This window comes from Meles meles, chromosome 12 (genome assembly GCF_922984935.1).
Source record: "Meles meles chromosome 12, mMelMel3.1 paternal haplotype, whole genome shotgun sequence".
Lineage (NCBI taxonomy): Eukaryota > Metazoa > Chordata > Mammalia > Carnivora > Mustelidae > Meles > Meles meles.
In genome coordinates, this window is record NC_060077.1 from 46556950 (window position 1) to 46578796 (window position 21847).

Below are 21847 nucleotides of genomic sequence, written 5' to 3' on the forward strand. Positions count from 1 at the left end.
GATCATAAAGAAACAGGAATACATGCCCATATTCAAAAGGTAAGATAGTCAACATAAGTGACCCTGAGATGTCCATGTTAGAATTAGCAGATGAGGATTTAAAGCAGCTATTATAACTATGCTAAAGGACAGAAAGGAAAATAAGCATGTAGTGTATTTATTTATTTATTTATTTAAAAAATATTTTATTTATTTATTTCACAGAGATCACAAGTAGGCAGAGAGGCAGGCAGAAAGAGAGGAGAAAGCAGGCTCCCCTCAGAGCAGAGAGCCCGATGTGGGGCTCGATCCCAGGACCCTGGGATCATGACCTGAGCCAAAGGCAGAGGCTTAACCCACTGAGCCACCCAGGTGCCCAAGCATGTAATTAATTAAAAAAAAAAAAAGGAAATCTCAGCAGAGGAATAAAACCTTTTAAAAAATGGAAGTTCTAGGGGTGCCTGGATGTGTTTTGTGGTACATTATCAAAAGTTCTAACACATATGTATGTAATTGCGGTCCCAGAGGAGAAGAAAGAATGGAGCAGAAAAACAATTGAATGAATAATAGCAAAATTTTCTCCAAGGTTGATAAAAAGACAAAAAACTCAGAGTCTCAAAAAGAGAAAGAGAAGTGGTAGGGGAATAAAGGAACAACAACAACAACAACAACAAAACAGAAATCAAACACGAAAATGGTAAGTCTATATCCACCATATCAACAGTTATATTAAATGTAAATGGACTAAAAAATCCAATTAAAATAAAGAAATTGTGAGACTGGGTAAAAAAGCAAGACTCAACTATATGCTATCTATAAGCAATACTTTAAATATAAAGACTCATACTTTGAAGGTTAAAGTATGAAAAAAAAATCATGTAAACAGTAAGTATAAGAAGGCTAGAGTGGCTACAGTAATAGCAGATAGACATCACAACCAGAGATAAAGAAAGACATTTCATAATGGTAAAAGAGTTAAATTATAAGAAGACCAAAAATCACAAATATACATAAGACTAATAATAGACTTTCCAAATACATGAAGCACAAATGGACAGAATTAATAGAGAAACAGAAAATCCACAATCATAGCTGGTTTCAACATCCTTCTGTCAATAAGACAAAAAAAAGTAAAGGTCTAAAGTCTGATTAACACTATCAAATATCCTACCCTAATTTACATTTACACAACACTACATCCAATTGCATAATATATATTTTTAAAAAATGATAATACTATTAACTATCCTACCCTAATTTACATTTACACAACATCCAATAGCATAATATATATTCTTTTTTAAAAAATGATAATACTTGAACATTTCCAACCTCATTAATGTCATAAATATATTAAAACAGATTAATATAACTCCCGTTCTTTCTAGAATGTAAAGCATCAAAAATCAAACACAATAATTAACAATAATATATTATTGACTGTATTACACACCCAACTCTTGATCATCACATAGTAATGGAGAACAGTGAAACATAGGTCATAGTTCAAGAGCCTCATTTTCTTGTTTCAACTCTTTCCCTAGAAAAATCTATTCCCTGAGTAGAAAACATGACTTATTTGCCTGTCATGTCTTGAATTTCTCTGAGGAAAGAGTCCTGTGATGCTACAGGTCTACATTATCCCAACAGACAATAATCATGGGATTTGAGGAGCTAGTTCTCCCAAGCCAAGAATCTGAGATACCAAGTAAAGGAGAGTTTTGAAGAATGATCAACATTTCAAAGAACCTTAAAAAAAATCATACATTTACATGTAACAAGGCTGTACAGTTCAATCTTAACCTTGCCATACATTAACTGTCTAACTTTGAAAAATTATGAACACTGTAGTTTTGCTTTTGGTGGTAAAATGAGCATGATAATATAGCTCTTGGAATTAGGTCCACATTAAATAAGACAACCTACATATAGCACCTGATATGGGGCCTATTGTGTGGCAAGTACTATATAAAGATAAATTTAATTAGAGTAAACCAAAATGGCAATTCTGGTTATCTCTTGTCGATCATAAGTTCTGAATGGCCCTGTGAATTAAAAAATTAAAGATCAATAAGTTAAAAATGAATGCAGTTCATTTTATTTGGGCATAGTATTTTAAAACCAGTAGCCACAAGGAGAAAAGGGGGTTAAAGTTATCCCTCATGTGAAGAGGCTGAACACCACACCTTATACAACTAACACAAAGTTCTCTTTCAGGAATCTCTTATAACATTTTATTAGAATTTTTCCCCCCATTAGCTCTCCCATTTTCCCTAACATATGAGTATATGTTGGTTTCTGATGTCCTCAGATTTTATCTTACTCATTTGAATTCTAGCTGGGTCTCTGATATTTCTGTAGATTCTGTCAACTAAAGAACTACTTAAACTAGCTTACAGAAAACTCCACTTAGTAACAAAAGTGTTCTAGGGGTGCCTGGTGGCTCAGTGGGTTAACCCCACTCTGCTCAGCAGAGAGCCCACTTCTCCCTGCCTCTCTGCCTACTTGTGATCTCTCTCTCTGTCAAATAAATAAATAAAATATTTTTAAAAATAACAAAAGTGTTCTAAGTTAATAGTATGAATAGGGATTATTCCAGAGTCACAACATTCTCTCCCTCTCTCTCTCTGTGTGTGTATGTATGTATATATATATAAATCCTTGCAGTCCTCTGAGGTATAGTGAGTGATCTTTACAGAGGAGAAAATGGAGGTACAGAACGATTGAATAATTTGTCTGTGGAAACAGAAATGTATAATAGAGTCAGGAATTGAATCCAAGAAGACCTGACTCAATAATACATTTCACCTCCTCACTCTGTGGCCCTGGGCTATCTAAGCTAGTAACATTAATGTCTCTTTTTCCAAAGAAGACCAGTGCTCTGAACACAGAGTACCCTTTGAGTGTCAGCTCTGATTTAAAAAAAAAAAAAAAAATTGCTCAGTCTCTGAAACTTTGTTAATTGAGCTATCATTTTATAATGGGATGTCTAACAACTAGTTCCCTAGGGAATAAGACCGCTTGCCAGTATCCACCATAACTTTTTTTTTTCAGAAATACCATTAAATAAGCTGTGCTCTTTACCAAGTGCTTTCTAGTATGCATCATGTCATCTAGCCGGTCTAATGAATAATCAGTTAACTGAACTCATTCTTAAAATGTTAAAAGTCAAATTGTTTTAACAACAATAACAAAAAGTGATTAAAAAATACTTTTAGATAAACACATCCGGTGTTAATTTACAGTGACTTCTTACCTAAGATACTGCTTTTAGACTGGGGAATGGTCAGAACTCGCCCTTTTGTTCCACTGCCTCCCCTTCCTTCCTCCCTCAGGAAAAGTGGGTAGCTGACCTCTGAGTGCCCTTCTGATACTGCAGGAAAAGTTAAGCGTCACCTAAAGCTTTGTATCTACTGGTGATACTCGTCCAAAATACAAAATGCACAAGTCCAAACTCCAAATTGAAAAGCAAAGGAACATTGAAAAATACTTTTAAATCATCTCCCACATCCAGTTTCTCTCCATTACTAAATGCTGGGACAACAGCATCCTTGCTACCGATAGCTGGGCACTGTAGCAAAAGACAGAAGATCTTAATTCTGTCAAACCACATTTAAAGGTCCATGCTTTCTGTAAGTGGTTTTAGAAATGTGGTAAGAAAGAAGTTTCTGGAAGCAAACACCCACAATCTTGAAAAATACCCCCATTCCTCCTCCTGTTCTTTTCCAATACCTCTCCTGTTTCCCTCCTTCCTCTGTCAAACTTACAAGATGGGTGATCCACCCCTGCTCTTGTATCCTGAGGTCATCAGAGCCCTCAGCAGTTGGGCTTCCTTCCTCATTGCCTTGCTGAATCTTCTCCGATTTTGCTTTATCTGTCTTCATTCTCCTTGCCCTTTCTCTTGCCTCTGGCATCGCTGACCTGTTCCTTCCCTCCATAAAATGTCTCACTTGGTGTCTGATATTCCAGAATCCTAGCACTTGTAACACTGACTACTCAATGCTACACACTGCCAGTTATCTCCCAGGATCCATCCTCCTCTTCTTTCTCGGCCATAAAATCTCCAAATTTCACTTGAGTACGTGGCTGCCCAAAATAAAGTTTCCACTTTCAAGGCACTCTTGAAGCTGAGAAAGAGCCGGCCAATATGATAGAAGCAAAAGTGGTGTGCACAGCTGCTTGAAAGCACGCTTAAAGGAAGATAGTGCAGTCTCTAGCCTTTTTTCTCCTTCTTGGATGTTGGAATGCAGAGGTGATAGCTGGAGCTAGAGCAGCTATGGGTTATGATGCAGCACTTCCTGTTACTATAGAGCCCTGGTCTAACTTCTTTTTAAAGTTGTTGTTATTTTGAGTTTTCTGTTACTTGTAGCCAGTCCTGGTTCTCTCTAATGCATTTCTTCCCTACCACTGCATACTCTTTGTCACTTCAGCTAGACTGGTTGTTCTTTGGAAATATAGTACTGATAAAAATACTTAATGACTGACCTAGATTTCAGTGGATTTATTACATAATTCTGGATGATTCACTCTTTTTAATACTAGTTGGGGGTAAAACAAAATCGTAGATGAAGGCTCTCAATAAAAGAGGTCAAAGTAGAAGATGATTTGGATGTTCTCAGAGTTGGTTTTTCCTCCCTCTTTTTAGTTATAGTGCTAAAAATTAATTCAGACCATGGGAAAAAAAGATTTAAGAAAACCAATAATACTCAGGTACATAAATTAATATCTATTAGGCTGTGTTACTTAACAGAGATTTTTTTTTTAAAGCAAATCTTGAATGATTAGATAAGATTTCTAACTACTTTATCAATCATATGGGTGTAACTTTTTCTCCAGTCCTCTGATTTCTATGATGGAAGCTCCTCTCTAAACACATCCCTAGCCTCTTGGCCTTTCTGACTTTACTCATTCTCCAGGAGATGGAGGCCTTATTGGACTGATAACATTTGGAAGGATGACTGGGGCTGGCTGACTCAGCAATTCTCTTCTCCCCTCACGGGCAGGTTTTTTCAGGGAGTACATAATGTACTCAGCCAAAGAAGATAGACAGGCAAGTAGATCATGTATTCCCTATTCATTTCAATTTGACTTCCTGGTAAAGCTGCTACTCACAATGATCTTAAACGAACTTCAGCTTAGTTTCTATGACATCCGCTATTAATGCTGAATTGGTGTACCTTAACAGAAAAGTTCTGTGTCTTTGTCAGTTTTCAGGTACAGGAAAAACAAATTTTTTAACAGCAACAATAGTAAACATGCTTCACTTATCCACATGCCAGGAGTTAAGATCCCTCTAATGTCCAAGTCATATCTCAGCAGCCAACCAGCAACAGTTCCCTGATGACCTGACCCTCCCTACATGTTCAGCCTTTATGCAATAGTAACTGGGGCTTGAAGGCAAATACACCCTCAAGGTATTGAGGCATTTGTACTGCCTATGAAACTCTGTTGTGTTAAGAGACATTATAATACAATCTAAGCACTCCTATAAGGAAACTAGATATTTATATCTTCTAAGAGGTAGGTTTGCTTGTACTTGCTCTTTAAATTATAAAAAGTATTCTATTCTGATCAGGGAATGGAAGGTCTGGGAAGGAAGACATACACATTCCTAAAGACCTACTTTGTTCAGGTCACTAAATCGAATACCTTATATATGTTAATTCATTTAAACTGTCTGTAGTAAATGAGAGGCTGTGATTGGTAAAGTTAAAAATTATTTGCCAAGGTCACGTAGTAAGTAGAAGTTCCAACATTTGAATTCAGACCCAGTTCCAAATCCCACATAGCTGTCCCCCGTATTACACAACCTCAAAGGATTCAACCTAAGCCTTCTGCTAAGGTTGCAGATCTTTTTCTCTTTTTCTTTTTTCTTTTTTTACTTCAGTGGTCTTCAGAACTGCCTTACTGTCTATGCCTTGCCTTCCTATCAAGAAGTGGAGTCTGTTTCCCTACTCTTTGACTCTGGGTTGACCATGTGACTTGCTTGAACTGGAATGTGGCAGAAGCAACATTATGAGAGTTCTTAACTTGAACCTCAAGAAGCCTTGTAGCTTTTACTTTTGCACTCTTGGAACCCTCTGCCACCAAATGAATAGACTCAGGGTGAGCCTGATAATGGATGAGGGGTCACTTGGAGCTGAGATGAGTCATCCCTGCTGAGGGTCCCCATGCATGGAGTTGTCCTGGTTGTTGACCTCACTTGCATAAATAATTCCAGCCAGGACCAGGAGAACCACCCAACTTTGCTCAGCCCAAATTCCCAACCCACAGAATTGTGAGCAGAATGGTTGTTGTATTTAGCTACTAAGTTTTGGAATACTTCATTTTATACAGCCAAAGCTAACTGATACACCCTCTCCAACTCGGATTCAGTGATCCCTTATAGTTAAAAAAGGGGGAGATGGTCCTAAAGGCCTCTGAAAAGTTTACAGATCATTGCTTATTCATGTATTCTGCTACTTTCAAGCCCAGTCTAATTCACTGTTAGAGTTATTGAAACCGAAATAAGGTGGGTCTTCAAAGCAGCTGACAGTGATCCTGTCCAGGCTACTCTTCTCACAGGCTCCTTGTGGCAAGGACAACTTCTCACAATTCTTTTGTCTCCTCATAGTATCTAGCACAAAACTTTCCTTATATCATACATTCTCCATAAAATTTCTGAATCAACAGAAGAGATTTTAACTCTCAGGGGAGCTAGAATCTTCCAAACGCTTTGAAGCACAGTGTAATGATAGCCAGAGTCATAAAAGTTGGCAATTTTTACAAATGATGGAAGAAAGCCTCGTGTATTCACAGCCCAGGGCTTAGGAAATTTAATCCTTGAGTTTCAACTACATTGTTTTTAAAAGAACTCCCTAAGTCTTGGGAGGCAGCTCAGGCCAAGTATAGAATCCTCAATTTAAATACGCACAAAAGGCTTTATGATTTGTACTTTTTGAGCATGACTAAGTTTTAGCAAAAAATTGGAATCAAGCCTCACATCTAACTGGATGATGCTAAACATGGAATAATGACGACGAATTCCTGCTATTAGTGCAAATTTCACAAGAACAATAACTCTGGAACATCTATCAAAATGTCTGAGAGACTGTCAATCCATGGACAAAATGAAAGATCAGAGTTAACTTGTTAAAATTGAATTATTTCCTGTAGTATTTCCCCATTTACATAAAAATGTTTTTATTAATATATCAGTTTTTCACACAGTGTTTCAAGTTTAACAAAAGATACAACTCCACTTCAAATGCAACTTAGAGTGTTCCATTATAATAATTACTATCAGTGATAAAAGACAGACACAAAAAAGCAGTACTTTCCACAATGATTTTGCTTTAAGATTTTAGAGCTGAAACTAAACCTTAAAGTTGCTAAGTCACTTGTAAAGTTACTAAAGAGTACTATGTCATCATTGACTGGACATTAGTTATGTGTATCTGTAAACTCAGGTGGACAGAAGAGGCATGGATCACTTTTGGAAAAATAAGGCTCACCTACAACCTGATTCTGAATATTTTCTACATTTGAGATCTGAGTCAATGATACAAGAGGAGTGGATTCAGGGCTCAAATACAGAATAAGACATGAGGGTCACTATGTACTTTCTCAGGGGTTTGTAATGGCTATTTTTCCAAAGCACTCCTTTCAGTGGGCCCTACTGCATCTCAGACCTGGGTCCTATGTCCATTCCTAGGTGATACTAATTTCATTCATTCATGCATCCAAAATCTGCTGAGTGTCTACTAGGCTAAGTGCTATTTCCTATGAGATGATTCAGTTATGCACCTTCCTGGGGGAAAAAAGAAAGGCAAAAGAGGAAGCAGAGAAAAATAATAATCTAGGGAAGTATTTAATCCATGCAAAATATAACAAGTATTTCTGAAACAAACATACAGGTAGATTTGTGCTTTATTTAGGACAAATTATGTGAAAAATGGAATAAATTTTTTACTGGTACCTGTATCCCAATTCTTCACTAAGATGGATCATATGAAGGATATATGATTCCTTGCTTGTTCCAGTGAGTCCAGGCAACAATAAGATAGTAGGTCTGGTGGTGGCATCCATATAACTTTTACTGTTAGAATTATCAAACCAGTCCAGCGAAATCTGTCCTCCATCTGCAGTTTTAATAAGTTCACTGGAAAGAAATAAAAGAAATGAAACACTCAATAAGTGTTTCAAGTCATGTTTTAATACTAGTGTCTTAATTTTATAAATATATGACATGATTTTATCTGAAAAGAACTTTTTTACAGCATTCACTAACACACACTTATATCACTTTCTTTTATTGCAAGAATGATATTAGTACTATAAAGTATTTCCAGCAACACCACAAAACGGCAGCATATAAAAATGAGCTAGAAGTACTTCACATATTTATCTTAATCATTTCCTCATTACTCTAAAATATCCAGCATTTAACCCCTATTTGATTGAGGTCACCCAAATAATTCGTCAGGGAGTTATGAATAAGTAAACTGCTGATCTGATCACTGCTCTGGCCCTTTGACTCAATAATGCAGTCTTCCCACAGAGTATATTATAAAATTTCCTTCTTAAATATTTTAAAGTGCTTCTCACGCTGTATCTATTAACTTAAAGAATTTTCCCAAACAAATAGTGAACGTTCCGGGCAACAAAAGGAGCTCGAGAAAGACTAGATGACTCAGGGAAATTAATATCAGATACTATCAAAATCTCCTGGTTATTGATAAATTCTGGACCATATCTTTAACTACCTTAAGGATATTAGCATCAAGAACCCGGGCACCTGGGTGGCTCAGTGGGTTAAGCTGCTGCCTTCGACTCAGGTCATGATCTCAGGGTCCTGGGATCGAGTCCCACATCGGGCTCTCTGCTCAGCAGGGAGCCTGCTTCCCTCTCTCTCTGCCTGCCTCTCTGCCCACTTGTGATCTCTCTCTGTCAAATAAATAAATAAAATCTTAAAAAAAAGAACCCATTTGCTTATTAACATGAAGTCCTTTTATAGGAGTCCATCATGCAAAATCCAAATTAATTGGCATCATTCTCCACCCCATCCCCACTCTCAGCATCAGTGAATTGATACATATATCAAAGGATCCAGGTTCTCAGGGACAGATGCATGCCAAACTGGAAAAAAGTAAACCTCAAACACTTCTCTAGAAATAAACCGGTTACATCAAGGCACGTGCGCGCGCGCGCGCGCGCGCGCGCGCACACACACACACACACACACACGGAAACACATGCGCGCGCAAGCGGTGAAAGATAATACCTGAATATTTTCCTGCAACTGAGTGTGTTTCGAGGGGGTGGGGGGACAAACTTCCCTTTTCAATCCCCCTTCTTTTCTAAATGCTTACTGACCAAAGGTTAAACAAGGACTGGGAGTATGCAAACAAACCAAAACAAAACAACCCCCCCAAAACAAAACAAAAAACCCTGTGGTTTTGAAGACATGACTGAAAATGGAAATATACTTACTTCCTGTACTGCACCGATGGCTTAGAAGTGATGAAAGGTCTCAGGAGTGTCTGCCCTCGACTCTCCCAGCACCAGACCGTCGGGTAGTACGTTTCTGTCACCACAGGACAGTGGTTCTGGAGGAAGCGGCTGAAGCTCTCACCCCCTGTCACTAACTGGGGCTTCTGCGGGGAAAGCCAGTATTATAGTTAAGGGTCCAGAACAAAGTTTCTGCCAACCGCAAAACGGAAACGACTGACTGGCCCATCGCGCGCGCGCTCCCTCCGATTACATCTCCTTCAAGAAGCCTGACACAAAGAATTCGCAGTCACAACGGACTTAAAGAGTGATTTACCAAACGCTTCGAGAGGAAACCAAGAGTTAAGGGAGTCATTCTCAGAAGTGCTACAGCATTGCCAGGCTAGCGAATGGTGACGGGGCAGTACCCTGGCGCCTAGGTCAGCCTGTTCCTGGCTGCAGTCCGAGGACCCAGGCCGGACCCCCAGGGACGCGGACAAGAGCGAGCCCCCTTTCCCGCCCGCGCTCATAAGGGCGTCCATCAGATGCCCGGAAAGGGCAACAACTTGGGAGCAGCAGCACTCTCGCCTCCAGGACGGCCCTTGCGAAATGCGCCTGCGGCGACAGTTCCAGGTTGGCCGGCTGCGGTCGCTCCCGGGAAAGCTCCCCGCGGCCCCCACCCCAGCGCCCGCGGCAACCGCTGGCTCACCTTGGCGATGCTGCTCAGGTAATAGCAGGCGTAAGCGACGCTGAAGCCCAGGATCAGGGATAAACCCACTCCCGAGCCGAAGAACCCAACCCGGACTTGGTGCTCCAGGTAGAGGAAGAGCTCCCTGGAGAGCATCCGCAGGTCCATCGCTAAGCGCTGCATGGCCCTGCGGTGGGAGGCCAGTCGGCCGGCGAGCCACCGAAAGCGGCCGCGGCACCGCCGGGGACCCTGGACCAGAGCGTCTCTAGCCCGGCAGAGCGCAGCTTCCGCCAGCGGGCGCGGCCGAGCGGCCCCGGGAGGCGTAGCACCGCTGCTGGACGCCGTGGGCTCCGCCCCAGCTTTCTCGGAGCCGCCCCCACCGTCAGCCACTCAGGAATCTTCCAGAGGCGCGGATTCAAGCGCTGCCACAGTGGGGGCGGACCGGGTCTGCCGGTTAGGTTGCAACCATCCTGGGTGACCCCCAAAGGTGGGCAGAGATCGAGCAAGGACTTTGGAGAAGGAAATGGGCCCGGCAGTGCGCATTCCGGTCCCTGGCTGGGCACCAGCTCCAGTGACCTTGAACGATTCCGCACGGCTGGGGGTTTCGTTTCACACTGTAAACTAGAGATTTAGGGTGCCTCGGAAAAAAAAATTGGGGGGGTGTGTGTGTGAATGCCAAATATATGTCAGTAGAATGCGCTACCTAGGGAGAAAAATCCTGCATCCCCCAGAAAGTTGTGTTTCCCCTGAACACTATCAAAAGAGAAAAGATACTCTATAAACATGCAATAATGAGGCTATTCATACTGTAAATCTCTCTAAATCCTTTTAGTTCCTTAGGTATGCCTTAAATGAGAAGTGGCTACCAAAAATAAATAAGGAGATCAAGCAAACGAACTGGGATTCAAAAAAATTTAAAGCCTATTTGTGTTTTGTTTGTGCTTTGAACTTGAAGACTTACAGAAATCCACAGTTACTTAATGTACGGACCAGAAACCATTTATGAAGTAGGTTTTCCTAGGCTTATTTATGGCAACACGACTAAACCGGAAGATAGAGGCATTTAAAAGGGCTAGAAGATTTAACAGTATATTATTATGAACTCCTCCTACCTAGAGGTACCAAGAGTGGCAAGACTTAAACAGGCCAAGAGAAAAAGGTAAAGACTGTAGGATTGTAAATTAATCATAGAAATTAGTGATAGAGAAATGGGATGGGCCAGAAGTGAGCAACATCCTTGGCCTTGATTTGGTTACTGTAACTTGATGGTTACCAGCACCCAGAAAAATGTACTTGCCTTAACTGAGCCTGGTTGTTGTTTTTTTTTTTAAACGTGTAGAATAATAATTTCTACTTTATAGAGTCTTTGGGATACCTAAATGAAATAAAGTACATACTGGTCTTGCCCTAAGCATATGTAATTCTTTTTCACTCACTGGTTCTTTCATCTGAGCACACCCAGAAAACACAAATACACATGCTTGACGGTGTACATGCAACATTCTTTACAATGCCTGAACCCACTTTCTGCCATGCCTACCAAAAAATACATACATATTTTATTTTGCTTTAGTGTAAAGTGAAAATACCATAAAATACTTCATTAGCATCATGATGTGTAGAAAGTGGCTGACTGAGAGTAAACAACTCTGACTTCATCCACCAAACTTAAGCAAACCATTTAGTCTTTTGGAGCCTCTGTTCTCTGTCTATAAAATAAGATGGAAGATGTCAAACTCTCTTCCCTGTTAGAAGAACATTCACAAACTTCCTTAAAAACTATGCCAGTTTAGATGAGGAAATGAGAGTTCAGACCCTAACCAGACCCCCAATAACTTCTTCTACCTGGTGTCTAGGCCTGGGTATAATTCCTTCTCCTTGAGTGCAGATAGGACCAGTGACTTATTTCTAACTAATAGAATATAGTAAAAGTGATGAGATATTGCCACTTCTGTGAATATGTTCTGTTATGGGACTCTAGCTGAGCAGGGTGGAGCTAAAAGGCTCTCCTGCCACCTTGAGGAAGCAAGCAGCCATTTGAACTGCAGATGGAGAGGACTAGTGGTGGCCTACATGGGGGAGCCTCTAGGTGACATCCAACAAAAAGATAGGGTCTTTAGTCCTACAACTGCAAGGAAATGAATTCTGCCGACACCTTGAGTAAGCCTGGAAGCAGATTCTCCTGCAGTCGAGCCTCCAGATGAAAACACAGCCTGTCCAACATCTTAATTACCACCTTGTGAGACCTGGAGCAGAGCCCCAGTCAAGTCGTGCCTGGGGCCCCTGATCCAGGGCACTGTCAGGTAGTAAATGTGTTGCTTTAAGCTGCTAAATTTGTGGCGATTTGTTACATAGCAATAGAAAACTAACAGAATATGTAAAAGTCCTACAAAAGCATTCAAATATTAATAAATATCAGCCCACCAATGTATATATAGTTGATCCTTGAATAACATGGGTCTTTAAGGCGCCAACCCGTGCACAGTCAAAAATCTGTATAAGGTTGTTTTTTTTTTTTTAGATTTTATTTATTTATTTGACAGATAGAGGCAGGCAAAGTGGCAGAAAGAGGGAGAGGGAAAAGCAAGCTCTCCACTGAGCAGGGACTTGATTCCAGGACCCTGGGATCATGAACCAAGCTGAAGGCAGCTGCTTAACCGACTGAGCCACCAAGGTGTCCCGTGTATAACTTCTGACTCCTCAAAAACTAAATAGCCTAGGGCGCCTGGGTGGCTCAGTGGGTTAAGCCGCTGCCTTCGGCTCGGGTCATGATCTCAGGGTCCTGGAATCGAGTCCCGCATCGGGCTCTCTGCTCAACAGGGGGCCTGCTTCCCTCTCTCTCTCTCTGCCTGCCTCTCTGCCTACTTGTGATCTCTTTCTGTCAAGTAAACAAATAAAATCTTAAAAAAAAAAAAAAACCTAGAAGGCTCCTTTAAAAACAAAACAAAACAAAAAAACTAAATAGCCTACTATTGATGGAAAGCCTTACTGATAACATAATTGACTAACACATATTTTGTTTATTATATGTATTGTATATGATATTCTTTTGTGTAGTTTTTAAAAAGATTTTATCTATTTGTGAGAGAGAGACAGAGGTACTAGAAAGAGCATAGTGGGGAGCTCCATCCCAGGACCCTGGGATCATGACCTGAGCCAAAGTCAGATGCTTAACCGACTGAGCCACCCAGGCACCCTTATACTATATTCTTATAGTATAGAGAAAAGAGTATAGAGTATAGAGAAATTCTTATAGCTAGAGAAAAGAAAATGTGATTAAGAAAATCCTAAGGAAGAGAAACACATCTACAGTATCATACCATATTTATAAAGAAAATCCTTGTATAAGTGGACCCATGCAGTTCAAACCCACATTGTTCAAAGGTCAACCATATTTACTGTAGGAACGTTTTAAATAAGTTAAAAATTTCAGCTTTTTTTAAAAAAAGATTTTATTTATTTTCGAGCAAGAGAGACTAAGCCAGGGAGGGGCAGAGGGGGAGGAAGTGGGAGGACTCTGTGCTAAGCATGGAGCTCCATGTGGGGCTCCATCTCATGACCCTGAGATCATGACCTGAGCCAAAACGAAGAGTCAGATGCTTCACGACTGAGCCCCTCAGGTGCTCTGATTTCCGCTCTTTTGATCAATATTCAAAATTAAGAAAAAGTCTCAATAGACTTTTTAAAAAGGTTTTTATTTACTTATTTGTCAGAGAGAGAAAGAGAGGGTACAAGAAGGAGGAGCAGGCAGAGGGAGAAGCAGGCTCCCTGCTGAGCAAGGAACTTGATGCAGGGCTCCATCCCAGGACCCCGGGATCATGACCTGAGTCGAAGGCAGACACTTAATTGAGCACACAGGCACACCCCCCCTTGAGATTTTTAATTATTTTCTTTATACATCTCCTTAATTAATTGTCACAATGAACATTTATTACTTTTTTAAATTACTTTCTTAAAGATTTTATTTATTTATTTGACAGACAGAGATCACAAGTAGGCAGAGAGGCAGGCAGAGAGAAAGAGAGAGGAGGAAGGAGGCTCCCCGCAGAGCAGAGAGCCTGATGCGGGGCTCCATCCCAGGACCCTGGGATCATGACCCAAGCTGAAAGCAGATGCTTTAACCCACTAAGACACCCAGGCACTCCCATTTACTACTTTTTAAACGTAAAAAAGTCATTTAAAAACATACAAAATTAATTGTAAAGGAATAAGTCTTGTGAAAAGATATATAACTAAAATCAGGAAAGGCCAAATATTCTAAGATGAAATGGAAAACAAGTTTTAAATAAGAAAACATCTCAGGGTGCCTAGATGGCTCAGATAGTTAAGTATCTGCCTTTGGCCTGGGTCATGATCCCAGGCTCCTGGGATCAAGCCCCACATCAAGGTCCCAGCTCAGTGGGGAGTTTGCTTCTCCCTCTGCCTCTGCCTCTCCCCCTGCTTGTGTTCTCTCTCTCTCAAATGAATAAATAAAATCTTTAAAAGAAAAATAGGAACACATCTTTGCAAATTGTGTGTAATATGCCCTGATTTCTTTTATGGGGAATGGCATTTAGAAACCAAGATATGGGCACTGGGTGCCCACTGGGCACTGATGTGGTCTTTGCTACTGGGGTATCATTGTGTCTAGGTCCTCTCAGTTGACTGAGCTAGGTAATATATCTATGTATACTAACCCATGTATACATACATCTACCTATATCTGTATCTATATCTATAGTTGTTTTTGTATCTATCCATCTGCATGTTTTTAAAGATTTTATTTATGTGAGAGAGAGAATGTGCACAAGTAGAGAAGGAGATCAGGGGGATAGGGAGATGCAGACTCCCTGCTGAGCAGAGGGCCTGATGCGGGACTCCATCCTAGGACCCTGGGATCATGACCTGAGCCAAAGGCAGAAGCTTAACCGACTGAGCCACCCAGGCTCCCCTATCCACCTGCATTTACATTAAGTGAAAGAGGAGTTCAGAAAAAAGACGAGCTTTTTTATACCAACTCCCTGAGGGGCTTTAGGAGGAATTAAATCTCTTAATTAGTAATATTTCTGGGTTATTTCTCTTTAGTTTTTGGATAAAGCAAAATTCTATCAGTAATATGAAATACCTTATACCATTAACCTCATCAATTCTATGGAAATCAGCAATAGAAATCAGGCAAAGAACAGAATGGTTTATACTTACCAAGAATGCCAGAACTGAAAATCACAAAACACTTAATGAAATAAAAATTTTAGATTACATTCAATTAAAAGAAATATTCTAGGGGCACCTAGGTTGCTCAGTTGGTTAAGCGACTGCCTTTGGCTCAGGTCATGATTCTGGAGTCCCACAATTGAATCTGCATGGGGCTCCCTGCTCAGTGGGGAGTCCTCTTCTCCCCTTGACCCTCCCTCCTCTCATGCTCTCTCTCGCAAATAAATAAATAAAGTATAAAAAGAAAAGAAAAGAAAGAAAGAAATATAATAGTCCTGGGGTTCCTGGTAGCTCAGTCAGGTAAGGGTCTGATTCTTGATTTCGGCTTAGATCATGATCTCAGGGTCATGGGATTGAACTCTGCACTGGGCTCTACCTCAGCGTGGAGTCTGCTTGTCCTTTTCCCTCTGCTTCCCCCCTCCCACTCTCTCTGTCTCTCTCTCTCTCTCACACACTTTAAAAAATAAAATTGAAAAAAGAATTATTATAATTCTATGTGGCTTGTTATAAAAATTGTGGATGTCACCAGATTATTGATAAGCCACCATGACCCCCACTCCTCGGTTCTAACACTTATCATTACACTAACTGTAGCTCTGTCTTTAGCACCAGTTAGCCCTAACACTACAAAACCCAATTTTAGCACTAGCAATCTGATTTTGAACTGATTGATTTTTAGAGGGGAGGAGACTATATACCCTGGGAACTGAGGCCAGAGGCTTCAGGATGAAAAAAGGAATTTAAGTAAGAAAGGGCTCTAGTAACTGGCAGGAAGGCATGTTGAAAAGAAGGAATATTCATGGGGGACCTGCGGTAGAGGCCTGGGAAAGGAAGAAAGTGGAGTTCTCGGGAGGCTTCAGAAGCGGTCAAGGGGGCAGATGAAATTGTGGTCCCAGACCCCGTCTCCATCTGTACTGTTTAGATTTATTACTGGACTCTTTTTTTTTTCTTTTTAAGATTTTATTTATTTGTTTGAGAGAGAGAGCATGCACAAGCAGAGGGGGAGGGGCAGAGGGAGAGGGAGAAACAGACTCCCCACTGAGCAGAGAGTCCAGGACCCCGGAACCATAAACTGAGCTGAAGGCAGATGCCCAGCTGACTGAGCGACACAGGTGCCCCTTATCAATGGAATCTTTTTTTTTTTTTTAAGATTTTATTTATTTATTTGACAGACAGAGATCACAAGTAGGCAGAGAGAGAGAGGAAGGGAAGCAGGCTCCCCGCTGAGTGGAGAGCCCAATGCGGGGCTCGATCCCAGGACCCTGAGATCATGACCTGAGCCGAAGGCAGCAGCCTAACCCACTGAGCCACCCAGGCGCCCCTATCAATGGAATCTTGAGCAAACATCTGCTTAAAGCTTCCCCCAAGGTTAATTTGTGTTTATTGTATTCAGGGAATGGCAGCCAAGTAGTAGCCATAATAGGGAGATAAATTAACCGGCTTCCTCCAAGGTAACTGAAGTCATTTGGGAATGCCTTAGGGTAGAGACAATTAATTTACAGACTAACCCAACTGGAGGAAAATAAAGTTGATGCTTCCACTTCCTCCTTACATATCTTCGTGTAAGATAGAATGACAGAGAAAGAAACTATCATGTAGATTCCACTTGAAATGTTTGAAATCAAAATTATCTCCAAGCAGTTAGTAGACTTTGAGTGAATCCAAAGGAAGATTTCCTGGGTAGGCCTGATTTAATCAGGTGAAGCTTTTATTTTTTTAATATTTTAAAAAATATTTTATTTATTTATTTGAGAGAGAGACAGTGAGAGAGAGCATGAGAGGGGAGAAGGTCAGAGGGAGCAGACTCCCCATGGAGCAGGGAGCCTGATGTGGGACTAGATCCCAGGACTCTGGGATCACGACCTGAGCTGAAGGCAGTGGCTTAACCAACTGAGCCACCCAGGTGCCCCTCAGGTGAAGCTTTTAAAAGAGAGTTCAGGAGTTAGACATGGAACAAGTCAGAGGCTCTTTCTTCTGCTGGTGGTTAAGAAGTACGTTTCCATGAATGAGTTCTACAGCTGCAAGAAAATGAATTCTCCAAATAACCATGTGAACTTGGAAGAGGACCCTGAAGGTCAGATAAGACTGTAGCTATAGCTGTTGCGTGTATAGTGTTGAAAATAACACATAAGAATATTATGTGGGTTATTCATAAATGCCCTGTATTATGTTGAGGAAATTCCTTTGGCTCCCAGCTTGTTCCAGGTTTTCATCATGAAAAGGTGTGAGATATTTTCAGACACTTTTTCTGTATTAAATGAGATGATCATCTGGTTCCCTCCCACCCCCGTATTCTGGTAATGTGGTGTAGTACATTGATTTTCACGTGTGGAAGCAGCCTTGCATTCTAGAATAAATCCCAATCAGCTGAGATGTATAATCTTCTTTCTGTGCTGCTGGGTTAGGTTTGCTTGAATTTTGCTGAGGATTTTTTCAACTATATTCATAAGGAATGTTGCCTCTGTGCTGGTTTTGTCTGGCTTTGGTGTCAGGGTAATGCTGGTGTCATAGAATGAGTTAAGAATTTCTTCCTTTTATGTTTTGGAGGAGTTTGAGAAGCACTGGTATTAACTCTTTGAATGTTTGGTAGAATTTACCAGTGAAGGCTTATGGTCCTAGGCTTTTTTAGGGGGAAGGTTTTTGATTACTGATTCAATCTCTTGTTGTTGGTCTGTTCAGTTTTCTGTTAGTTCTTAAGTCAGTGTTGATATTATGCATTTTTCTAGAAGTTTGTCTATTTTGGGTTGCCTGGGTGGCTCAGTTGGTTAAGCATCCCGTTCCCTATGCACCTCCCCACCCATCCCCCACCCCCACTGGTGCTCTCTCTCAAACAATGAAATCATTAAAAAAAAAAAAGCTTGTCTATTTCATTTTGATTATCTAATTTGTGGGCTTACAATTAATTGCTCACAGTATTCTTTTATAATAATTTTTATTTCTCTGAGATACACAGTAAATGATCCCACTTCCAATCTGATTTTAGTTATTTGCAGCTTCTGGTTTTTTAATCAGTCTAGCTAAAAATTTGTCCATGTTATTGTTTCCAAAGAACAACTTTTGGTTTCATTAATTCTATTGTTTTTCTAGTCTTTATTTATCACTGCTTTAATCTTTATTATTACCTTCCTTCTGCTTGCATTGGGGTTAACTTGCTTTTCTTTTCTAGTTCCTTAAGTTGTTGGGTAAGGTTATTGATTTGGGATCTTCTTCTCCTTTTTTTTTTTTTTAAGATTTTTTAAAATTTATTTAACAGAGAGAGAGAGATCACAAGCAGGCAGAGAGGCAGGCAGAGGGAGAGGGGGAAGCAGGCTCTCCGCTGAGCAGAGAGCTTGATGCGAGGCTCGATCCCAGGACCCCGAGACCATGACCTGAGCCAAAGGCAGAGGTCTAACCCACTGAGCCACCCAGGCGCCCCTCTTCTTCTTTAATGTAAGCATTTTCAGCTATCAATTTCTCTCTGAGAACTGCTTTCTCTGTATTCCATGAGTTTGTACGTGTTGTGTTTTTCATTCTTTTCAAATTATCTTCATATCTCTCTTTTGATTTCTTTTTTGACCCAGAAGCTGTTTAAGAGTGTGTTTCTTTGGGGCATCTGAGTGGTTCAGGTGGTTAAGCATCTGACTCTTGATTTTGACTCAGGTCATGATCTCCTCACTGGGTGAGGAGCCTGTGTGGGATCCTCTCTCTCCCTCCGACTCTCCACTCCCTCCAACCCTAGCTCATGCTCCTGTGCTCTCAAAAAAAAGTGTGTTTTTTGTCTCCACGTATTTGTGAATTTTCCAAATTTCCTTCTGTTATTAATTTCTAGCTTCCTTTCATTGGGCCAGATAAGATACTTCGTAGGATTTCAGTCTTTTAAAATTATTGAGACTTGCTTTATGGACTAACTTAGAGTCTGTCTTGGAGAAATTTCCATGTGCACTTGAGATGAATGTATTTTGTTATTGTTGGATGTGGTGTTCCATATATGTCCAATAGGTATGGTTGGCTTATAGTGTTGTTTGAATTTTCTGTTTCCCTATAGATCTTCTGTGTGGTTGTTCTCTCCATTACTGAAACAGCTTATTGAAATCTTCAACTATTATTTTAGAACTGTCTATTTATTTCTCAATTCTGCCAGTTTTTGTCTCATATATTTTGGGGCTTTGTTGTTAAGTGTTTATAACTGTTATCTCTTCTTGATGGATTGAACTTCTTATCAATATATGACTTTGCTTATCTTTTATGATGATTTTTTACTTAAAGGTTCTCTTCTTTTAGTCTAGCTGCCCCAGCTCTCCTTTGATTACTATTTGCATGTTATAGTGGGTTGAATATGGACTGCAAAAAGATATGTCTAAATCCTAACTCATACTTATTTGGAGATAGGGTCTTTGCTGCAGATGTAATTAAGTGAATGGTTCTGAGATGAGATCATTTTGGTCTTAGGCTGGGTCTTAAATCCAATGACAGGCATCCTTAAAAGAAAGGAAAGGGATGTTTGAGAGATGCACATAGAACCCATATGAAGATGGAGGAGGGCATTGCAGTAATGTGTCTATAAGCTACAGAATGCCTAAGGATGCCAGCAGCAACCAGAAGCTAGGAGAGAGACATGGGTTGGATTCTCCCTCAACCTCCAGAAGGAACTAACTTGGCCAACACCTTTATTTTGGATTTCTGGTCTCTACAATTACAAGAGAATAAATTTCTTTTGTTTTCAGCTACTTGTTTGTGGTAATTTGTCTTAGGGAACTAATACACATGGAATATATCTTTCCATCATTTCACTTTCAACCTATTTGTATCTTTGATGCTAAAGTGAATCTCTTATAGACAGCATATAGTTAGATTTTTTGGCTTATTTTTTTTTAAAGATTTTATTTATTTATTTGACAGACAGAGATCACAGGTAGGCAGAGAGGCAGCCAGAGAGAGAGGAGGGGAAGCAGGCTCCCTGCTGAGCAGAGAGCCCGATGCGGAGCTTGATCCCAGGACCCTGGGACCATGACCTGGGCCGAAGGCAGAGGCCTTAACCCACTGAGCCACCCAGGTGCCCTTTGGCTTATTTTTATTTTTAAGATTTTACATATTTATTTCTCAGAGAGAGAGTAGGAGCATGCACAAGCAGGGGTAATGGCAGGCAGAGGGGAAAGCTGGCTCCCCACTGAGCAAGGAGCCAGATATGGGCCTTGATCCTAGGACCCTGGGATCATGACCTGAGCTGAAGACAGATGCTTAACGACTGAGCCATCCGACTCTCTCTCAGAAAGAGATGCACAAGTAGGGGCAGCGGGAGAGGAGAAGAAGAAGATCTCAGAGAGAGAGAGAAGCAGATTCCCTGCTAAGCAGGGAGCCCGATGCGGGGCTGGATCCCAGGACCCTGAGATCATGACCTGAGCCAAAGGCAGATGCTTAACCAACTGAGCCACCCAGGTGTCCCAGATAATAAATTTTTTAAAATCTATAAATAAATACATATTTATGTGGTAAATATGTGAGGTATTTTGTTATATGTATCATATATGATAGATTGCATATAACAAAATTTGTCAATTTAACCATTACATTTACACTTAAGTGTAAAAATCAGTGATATTGGGCGCCTGGGTAGCTCAGTGGGTTAAGCCGCTGCCTTCGGCTCAGGTCATGGTCTCAGGGTCCTGGGATCGAGTCCCGCATCGGGCTCTCTGCTCTGCAGGGAGCCTGCTTCCCCCTCTCTCCCTGTCTGCTGCTCTACTTGTGATCTCTCTCTCTCTGTGTCAAATAAATAAATAAAATATTTAAAAAAAATCAGTGATATTAATCTCATTCACAATGTTGTGCAACCATTGTTGCTTTTATTTCAAAACTTTTTTACTACCCCAAACAGAAATTCTGTAATAATTGAACAATAACTCCTCATTGCCATTCCACCAGCTCCCATGGTAATCTCTAATTTACTTGCTGTCTCTATGAATTTGACTAGTACAGGTACCTAATGTAAGTGGAACCATATAACATTTATCCTTTACTGTCTGGCATATTTCATGTATAATGCCTTCGAGTTTCATCCCATGTTGTAGCATCAGAACTTCATTTCTTTTTAAGGTAAAATAATACTCCATTGTGTATATATATCACATTTTGTTTATTCAGTCATTTATTGATGAACACATGTGTTGTTTCCAACTTTTGAGTGTTGTAATACTGCAGTGAACATTATCATATAAATGTCTATTTGAGTACCTACTTTCAATTTCTTTCTTTTTTTATTTGAGTATAGTTGACACACAATGTTACATGAGTTTCAGGTACACGACATAAGGATTTGACAAGTTTATACCTTATGCTATGCTCGCCACAAATGTAGCTGCTGTCTGTCCCCATACAACAGTATTATAATATCATTGACTATATTCATTATGCTGTGCCTTTTCTTCCCATAACTTATTCATTCTGTAACTGGAAGCCTGTATCTCCTACTCCCCTTCACCCATCTTGCCCAATTCTTTTGGTTATATATATAGGAATGGAATTGCTGGATTAAGATTTTTTTTT

General features: G+C 40.4%; 1 protein-coding gene across 1 annotated transcript in view; it reads right to left on the minus strand.

Annotated features, from left to right (window-relative positions):
• Positions 1-10440, minus strand: part of ABHD3 (abhydrolase domain containing 3, phospholipase) — a 41736-nt gene extending 31296 nt beyond the window's left edge. Inside the window, exons 1-3 of the mRNA XM_046025603.1 lie at positions 10157-10440; positions 9451-9614; positions 7937-8119 (exon numbers count right to left, since the gene is read on the minus strand). Coding sequence (XP_045881559.1) covers positions 7937-8119; positions 9451-9614; positions 10157-10318 — 509 coding nt within the window. The 5' untranslated portion in view covers positions 10319-10440. The remainder of the gene's footprint in view (positions 1-7936; positions 8120-9450; positions 9615-10156) is intronic.
• Between the last annotated feature and the right edge of the window lie 11407 nt (positions 10441-21847).